Source organism: Puccinia triticina, chromosome 15A, assembly GCF_026914185.1.
Source record: "Puccinia triticina chromosome 15A, complete sequence".
NCBI classification, from domain to species: Eukaryota; Fungi; Basidiomycota; class Pucciniomycetes; order Pucciniales; family Pucciniaceae; genus Puccinia; species Puccinia triticina.
In genome coordinates, this window is record NC_070572.1 from 1,483,848 (window position 1) to 1,492,982 (window position 9,135).

At 43.8% G+C, this 9,135-nt stretch overlaps 2 protein-coding genes across 2 annotated transcripts; both read left to right on the plus strand.

Moving 5' to 3' along the window:
- Positions 1-2,028: 2,028 nt before the first annotated feature.
- Positions 2,029-2,259, plus strand: PtA15_15A158 (uncharacterized protein; the record flags this gene model as incomplete). Its single annotated transcript, XM_053163335.1, has 1 exon — positions 2,029-2,259. The coding sequence occupies one exon, from the start codon at positions 2,029-2,031 to the stop codon at positions 2,257-2,259; it is 231 nt and encodes a 76-aa protein (XP_053027321.1).
- A 2,936-nt stretch (positions 2,260-5,195) lies between these two features.
- Positions 5,196-6,031, plus strand: PtA15_15A159 (uncharacterized protein; the record flags this gene model as incomplete). The annotated part of the gene is made up of 4 exons (XM_053163336.1): positions 5,196-5,222; positions 5,463-5,500; positions 5,565-5,907; positions 5,996-6,031. The coding sequence occupies 4 exons, from the start codon at positions 5,196-5,198 to the stop codon at positions 6,029-6,031; spliced, it is 444 nt and encodes a 147-aa protein (XP_053027322.1).
- Positions 6,032-9,135: the final 3,104 nt, after the last annotated feature.

The following is a 9,135-nucleotide window of genomic DNA, read 5'->3' on the forward strand; positions in this document are numbered from 1 at the left end:
CACGCCACCTCCTCCGGATGAACAGAAAGGTCACCTCCATTTCTCAAATCACACAATTCCATTTCAACTTAAGACTTGCTTTTACACTTTTCCATTGCCCTCGCCTTCGTGTGCAGATTATGCATCACAATGATTTCCTGGTTCGTTTATCTTACCGACCTATAGCACGTTGCTTGACCCACCTATAATGCAAAGAATTTAATCTAATGGCCTGACTGGACCGGACAACATGCAACCGCCGCCTTGGGCGGACCCCTCCCACGACATTTCATCAACACTCACCATTCATCTCCTCAGCAGCCAACTAACTCAGACCAAACCTTTGCCCGACACCCACATAGCCCCTGGCAGTTCCCCGAATGCCTTCTACTTGACCAAAGCGTTTGTCCTGCCTTGCTGCATGATAAAAAAAAAAAATGTTCCTCATATCAAATGTCTCCATCACAACTGACTGGTCGCTCTTACTCTTTCCTTTGTAATTTGCCTCATTGTACAGGTCACACCCGTAATTGCCGCTTCACCTATCACAAGACAACATCAATACAATCGTCCGACTGGTCCAGACAGAATGTAACCGGCTCTGCGGTCTGACCCCATCTCACGGACGTTTCACTCAATCTGACCATCAACCGGCACACTCGATATGTCACATTCAACCATCCTCATATTTGAGCTATAAAGTACGACTTGTCAGTGGAACTTCCTACCTCATTCTCCATCCCAATCTATTCATTCTTGCCTCCTCGTCATCTTCAATTCAAACATACCCCCCTTTCCCTTATCACCACATCACAAAATTTATTGATTAAATTTTCCGCCGCCTTGCGTAGGGTCTTCAAACTTTCTGAAAGCGTCACTTCCAACATATCAACAAACTTCCCCATTTCCTCAACCCACAGAAAACCTGTCTCACCGTTACCAGTTAGTCAACACATCTAACACCTCCCCCATTTTTATAGTCAGGTACTCACCGTACAATAATAAAGGATTGACTATTTTCTTTTTTCCACCAGTATAAAACCAAACTTCAACTTCTGTGATGGCCAGCAACCGAACTCCTAACCACCCTGTTCACTTGATCAGTCTTTTCGAGCCGCTCAACCATGTAAGGACTAAATTAACTCTAGACAGTATCAATTAATTTTTAACATTTTTCATCCAGTCTGTTCCAGAAACCGTTCGGGCCAACCAGTACGGCAATGTAAATACCAAGAGTTTTGTGTCCTGTTCTGGCGTCAACAACTCTACTCATCAAGACTACGAGGTTCATCTCACCACCAACACCGCCCTAACAAACGTTCTCGAACCCAAGACCATTTATCATTTATCGGGAAAGCTTATTGCCACCAACGACGGAAACCCGCCAGTCGTTACTTACTCCCAACCAACAGTTACTCGCGTTTGTACTACTACCGACGATCCAATAGATCTTACTAACAAAGCGACAGTAGTTGGCCTTGGAATAGTAATTCATTGCAATGAAGTAACCACCCCGAACGAAGATCAGCCGACAAGACTTGAAGTCACAGTTCAACACAGTGACTGGTCCTCCAAGTTTAGTCAGGTCATCTTTTTGCTCCGCGATATAAATTGCCCACCGTCTGACTCTTTACCTCTCAGGACCGTTGCCACAAAACGTTTTCAGTCAAGTATATCATACCTTCGACCAAGAACCTTATCAAAACGCACGTACTTTATGTTGTTGGTCGCGAGGTCGAAATATGTGGCAACTTGATTGGCTTTGAGATGGACACCCATATGGCCATTGTTCAGGTTAGTAGTTCACCGTCATAATGGTTACCTCATCTGACTTAATCCTCCTCCTCAGGTAAACGATGTCAGCATCACTTCTGGCCATCAAATTGGGAAGAATAACTTAATCGCATCTGGATCTGGTCCAAAGACTTCAGGCAAGCCAAGAAACATGTGGGTTATTTTCCTTTAATATGACATAGTAAATGTTGCTTATAAATCCTCCCGTACAGTGTCAAGTTTTCGCCTGCAGCCAAAACTCCAAAGACAGCCGTCATGCCTCAAGTATCAAAAGATAAGGACAGCTTCTCATCTCCAACCGCATCTTCCTCTCGCTCAAAGGGGAAGCGTAAAGCTGAACCATCAGACAATGAAGAACCCTCCAACAGTCAAACTAGCGAATCTGACCAATCCGCTGACGAAGCGCCGCCACCAACAAAGAAAGCCCGTGGACGTCCAAGAAAGGCGATCCTCAAAGATGCTGCACGACGCCTCAAGGACATATGAGCTGCACTTAAGCCCATGTCAATCATTTCCGGTTTTCGCCGGTCGTCCCCACCTGATATGCATTGCTCTTTACGCTTCAACCACCCGCAAAGCAATAACTCATTAAAGCGTTATTTTTTTCAAACACTGGCCAGGTGCCATCTTGTCCGAATTTTAACTCCCACTCTATCACACTTGTGTCTTGCTTTGAGGCAGACTTCATATCCCACTATTCATGTTTATTGTCTTCCCATACCTTGTCTATAGCATGCCAGATTGAACTTTCCAACTATGATTTTCCTCTACATGTACATAGATTACGCGGTTAAGCTCCTATGACATTTATGTTTGAAGCAGCAGAAATTGACCTACTTGCATCGTAATTTTGGCTCGTGTGGAAGTTCGGCGGGTGTGGGTGTCTGGCCTTATGTGCCGCAGGCACCTCCAAATACTCGCCTCAAGGCTGAAAGACGGGTACCTGCGATTGTGCGCAAGGGCCGAGCGCCCCCCAGCGCTCGCAGTGCTCACACTGTCGGATTTCGCGGAATCCGACAGTAGGAGCTCTGCGAGCGCTCCCCAGCGCCCCCAGCGGTCGTACAGCTACTGATGCACGAAGTCCAACAGTACAGCTCAACAGTAGCACAGTCGTACTGCTTGATTTCACGATATCCAACAGTACAACTCAACAGTAGCACAGTCGTACTGTCGGATTACGCGTAACCCGACAGTACGAGCTCTGCGAGCGCTGGGGGGCGCTTAGCCCGCGCGGATGCGACGATAGCCTTCTAGGGGCCCAGTTGTTCATCGATCCCCACCGCTGGATTTAGTGTGTGGCTTTATGAGCACCGTAAAGACCACCTCAAACCAGATCTATGTTTTTTCCGGCAAGCGGCCGATGTCAGCAAACCCAACATCAACATACCGACACACAAACACCCACACCCAGAGCCGAAGCTCCCAAGTCATAATGACCGGCTTCCACCCCGTCGAAATACACGCGGCGGGGGGACAACGTTGCCTCCACCGCGCACCTCAGCGCAGAGCCTTAGGGTATGGGTGAGGATGAACTTTAGTCTTAAGTAGGAATATTATGTTTGGTAGTCACGCCTTCGAAGTTGCTTTACAATAATCAAATCATGAACATGAAAAATAAGACATTTGTTTGCTTCCCACTATGTGTTTAATGTTCAATTTAACAAAGACATTGGAGTTGGTAATACGTGCTCCTATGTACTTCCCTTGAGTTTAGCTGTGAAGCGAAAGTCATTGGGAAAATATTAACTCTTGTGCTTGTGCATAACAAAGCCGCTTTGACTATGGGTCGACTTTGATTTACTTTTGGTGGGTTGTGTTTCCCTCAATGTTGCCTACAATTGATAAGTGTAAGCTTTTTTGTCTGCCATCAATTGTCAAATATGCTTACAACAATAACTATGTTCTCATCTGACCCGCCACTGTCTATGACCAATCCGGAGAAGCCTATCTGGCTACCTGGAATGTAGGAGCCTTTCAAGTTCTCGGGCATGTCCGCTGGTAAGACTAAAACCTTTACGATGATATGCATGTCACAATCCTACAATTTGGTAATCAGTAAGTTGAAATTTACACGTGAGAAAGATAACTGACCCCAACTGTATGATTAACAACCACCTCGTGGTATGCAGTTAACTTTTTCTCATCATCCCAAATGCTTGAAATCCGGTTAATTGAACCTATCCCGACCAAAGATAACGGTTTGGGACGAAACGCCAACTCAATTTGAGTGGTTTTCTTTGCCAGGAGAGGATTGAAATTCCATTCGTTTATTCCGTCAAAGTTACACTTGACATCTCCGTTGATAATATAGAATTCACCGGTGGCGAGGGAGTGGCCAAAATCTACTAAACACGGCGAACCCAGGTAAACTCGGCCTGACCTCGAAGTAATTGTATCAAGAACTGATTTCCACATTTGTGGCGGTCCCTTAAGCTTTACTTCATAGCAAAGAGAATTGTCTCCGGCTGTATTAACGTACTCGAGCTGAAAGACCAGATATCAGTATCAGTAGCATTAAAATGGTATTTTCTGATAACATACATAATCTCCCAATCTCATCCCTATTTCAAACTCTAGGATGTCTGCCGTGTTACTTTCAATAAGATAAATCGGTGAGTTGGGTTTCCGTGTAATACCGACCATTTTTTTACGTATATATTTTCCTTGAATTGGAGGATTCGACGTGATTAGTTGGTGGTGTGGAGAGCTTCTCCCATTGGTGAACCATCACGCATCTTATACTCTTAGGGAGTGTTGGTTAGCGATTCGTTTTTGTGCCGGTCTGGCTAATCCGGTCAATTTTGATGGCTTGGCCAAACCATTTCTATCAGTTTGCCAACTTACTCGGTTGTGTGCAATGTTGGTCTAGCCAAAAAACGGTAACAAAAGCAAAAATAACTGGCCGGTCCCCTCTTGCTTTCTTGGCAACTAATGTATCATCTGTAGTTGGCTCATCAGTGATAATTGTGTTATCTTCATCTTATGCGCAAGTTAGTACCCAGTTCAACAATGCTTATACTCATAGTTGACCCTTCAACTACTAAGTCATTCCTCTCATGCTATCTTCGCAGCTAATGTATCATCTGTAGTTGGCTCATAAGTGATAATGGTATTCTCTTGATCTTATGCTCGAGGTGGTATCCAGTTTCACAATGCTTATACTCATAGTTCAACCTTTGACTAAGAAAGCATCAGCTTATAATCATCACCGGAACGGAAGACAGGTGCTCCCACTTAATGCGAAAGTTCCATTTGTATTTATGGGCATACGACAAGTAAGTGATTCCGACCTGTCCAGCTGGTTTGATTTAATGATGAATATTAATAAACTATGACGATTAACCGTTCGTGTCTACCATGTCATGCACATGCTGATTCAAGGTTGTGGTTGGTTATGCAATTTTTCCGTCAAACAAACCGGCATGAACATCTCGTCTAAGCTCGATAATGTTGACCGCTGTGAAGAGAATTAACCCTCTGATGAGGTCATTTTACCTCTTGGTTTGATTGGTGCTCAAACCTTAATTAATCAATAAGGTTTGGTATTGATTCAAGCCGGCCTCCTGAAATATAGTGAGCCCTAGACATTCCATAGCATCTTATTTATAAACCACCTGATTATTGTTTAACCTATCTTGCAAGGGTCGACTGATACTATCCCATTAAATCAAACATTTGCGAACTCTCAGTTGAGCTGGTACGGATTATTCGTCGGACGGAAACTTTGGTCGGTTACCTTGTAGGTTGTCGCCGCCGCGTGATATTGAAGACTGACTGCATATGTTTTTCAGTGGAATGACTCGTTGCGGTGAAGATGATCATCTTCCGCTGATGTTTTCTAAGCTCAGACTCGAGGAAGATGTTGCTATTGATTATATCTATACAAACTTTTACGACTTGGGATACTGTGGACCCTGGACGCAGGCACGTTATATGGCCGAAAGATCGCTGTTTGCCGTTAATCGGAAGGCAATACAACGAATAAACAACACTCTGATGACCCGTCATCCAGGACCTCAAGTTACGCTTTCTGCGTTGGACCTTGCACCTATCCCTGGGTTTACCATGAAGACTACGCGTGACTTGTCAACAGTTACTAGGATGGAACGACCTGAAATCAACATACACTTGAAAGTCGGTTCTCCTGTGCGTTTGACGAAGGACCTTTGCTTGTCGGGCGCTCATTGTTTGCGATCGAACTTCGCACGCGGCACAAAGTTAGTCCTCCTCGGGGTTGAAAGCGGACGACTCTCGGTGATGTCGATTGCCGACGGTTGTATTGCAAATGAGGTGTACATTTATAAGATCATGACCCATTGCGTTGACCCTGACCAACCATCAAAAGTTTTCCTTCGATATCAATTCCCAATTGTTTTGGCTTACGCAAGTCATCTTGACTGGAAAACCGAAAAGAAACTCCCGTTGGAGATAACCCTTCCATAATGATGTTGGTCTGCCTAAATATGTCTCATTTAAGTTATTATAAGATGACGTCTGACTGTATATTTGGTGAAATTGTTTGCGGTTTTTAGTGGCATTTGCCGTCATAATTTACTTCTTCGGCCATTCAATTTCGCTATCAGATCGCAAAATATAATAATGCACTCACTTTACAACTTTCCCTGGAAATAACACTTCAATTCTCTCCGGGTATATGGTGGAAATAACACATATTGATCATTGGACTCGTTATCTCTCCTACTTATTTGAGATCAAGGATGTAAATGGTTTCAATGGCTGACTCATGCTACATCTTGCTTAACCAAATGCGGGTTGAATCACGAGCTAAATTGCATTCATCGTTGATATATACATGTAAATTGGCAACGTCAATTGCTTTGCACCAACAACTGGTACATTTCAATGAGAGCTCCATACCTATGATGAAGGTACAAATGTCGCCGTTATCAGGTGGTATGTATGACGGTTAGGTACATTTTTCAGCGGTGGCATGGGGCCTATCTGTTTGCACCTTAGCATGTGTCATGATTAATCGAATTCATTTTGTCAAAGTGTTTACACCTCTATGGTTATAAATCGACGTCAGTGTTCACGAGTCCTCTTAACTGGGATGATGAATATGTTCAATCATAAACTCATTTTTTCAGTATGATTTGAGATGTTTCCTACGACTCAAAAGATGAGTCGAGCTTTCTCATCCATGAATAATTTGCTGCGAGGCAAAATGGTGTCGCAACTGACATGCCATTAGATACCTATTAAACGTTGACCAGCCTGGTAATAGTCTCCCGCATCCAGGAAATACCAGACTGGTACGGTCCAAGTGGTTGTCTGACGGGAAATCGTCTTGCCAGATAATGTAGTCAAGGTGATGGCAAAATTCAAGTCCGCCCAGCCCAGCCAGGCCTTGTTGAAAAGGCTATAAATGAATGCTAATTTGATTTGACAGAAAGTCGCTAGATCCTATCACAAGTGGTCAAACGTGAAATGCTGAGATTATAAATAACGGCAAGTTCTGTTGTATGAGACGTTAGATCGTCAAACCAATTTTTTTATCCATCTGATTAGCATTTCCTTTAGTGTCCAGCATTGACAGGGTTAGGTAAAACTTATTGTGAATGGCTCGAAAGAACAGAAGCGTTGTCATCACCCCTAATACCTTGCCGAGTATAGATAGATTGGACTTCCGCGGTGAGGTGGTTATTATGCACGACGTAAGTTAGCCGTCATACCTTTATAAGTAAATTCTAACTCTATGATATCTAGGCATCGGTGGGGTTTGATGGATCGGGTATTGCGGAAAATAATCTGCTTAACAGCTGGATTCCTTCAAAATCAACCGATAGAATTCGACTCGGTGCCTTCCCGGTAAATCTCCGGTCCAATTTTTTGCAGGAGTCAACCTTGATGTTGGCAGGACCTATAAGATTAAAGGTTCAATCGTTGGTTCCGATTACGCAAGGACACTTGAGCTGCGCTTCAACGCGGCGGTATTATCAAAGTTTCAAGTGGCTCATTCGGAAAAGTGTTTGAAGCCATTTGTCATTAACGCCGTGGGAACAATCACAAACGTAAAGGCAGTTCATGCTTGCAAAGCATCTGGCGAAACTTATACCATACAACTTCGTCATTGGTTGAAGGTATGTTACTTTAGATAGATAACATGTGATAAAAATCATACTGAGTCCGAGTGCATCTTGGGTCTATTTAACCAGGACTTCCAAGTTGAACTCATCAGCAAATATATCATTTTACCCTCTGTCGGCTTGAATATGCAACTCGATGACTCGTTGATTGGTCGTCGAGCGTGGTTTTATGGCAATTTGGATGGGTGTGATATTGCGACTGGCGAATGTACTGTTAAGGTGAGACAAATTTTGTGTAGCGGACCATTGACTCGGAAAAGCTCATTAACATTTCACATGAATTATAGGTTATTGCCGGCCAAATCGAGGCGAGTGAACGACCCCGGTGATCGCTGCCTGGATCTTTTTCCTTATCAGATACGTAACTGTTTGATCGTCAGATTGGATGCTGTTTGATAGAATTTTATTGGCAAACATTTATAAGCTGTCCTATAACCAGCGTTGACTTGAAATTGTTCATTTGTCTAATAGTCAGCGCGCTTGCTGTGTCTAAGGTGGCGGCATTGGGTGCTTAGAGCAAAGGTTGCCTAATTTACATCATTTTTCGGCCAACGGAGCAGTAGTAAAGATAATTAAATGTCACGTCTTGAATTATCACTTGTTTGGAAAGTAGGTACTTGCAAAAAACATAATCATGAGCTGCGAGTAGTTATTTTTTTTGGGTCGGCCTCCGCTCGGCTTGACATATATTATGTGTGAGGAATTGTCGCGGATCCCGACTTCAATTTGATTTCTTTTGCTCTTCGCAGGCCTGTAGGGATGGGTTTTTCTGTTGAAGCGGATTGTTATCCGTCCTTGGTGTGGTTCTTTAACCCATATGTTATGCGATAATCCAATCACTAGGCACGCATGACACTAACCTGACGAGACAACGTAAAAAAAAATGATGGTTTGTGTTATGTGATCCTCGTTTGGATAGTCAAGTACATCACTTTAAGCAGCGTCATCATCCCTCTTAATCATTTTGTAACACGCCTTAAACGCAACTGAATCAACAACATCCGAAACGGTCCGAATTATAGCTTCACCTCATCTAAAAATGGTTGGCCTCCCCCGCAGAGCTGTCCGTTCAGTCGCAGATAACTGCAAGAAAGCACTCAAGTCAGCCATTGAGTTCACACTTCCGCATTCTCTCGGCAAATGTGATTGCCCGTGTGTGTCATGTGGGGCTCTTCATTGGAGAGAGGAATCAACCATTGCTGACCGCGAGAAGTCGGCAATCTCTTTCTCAACGTGCTGCCAGAAGGACAAGGTT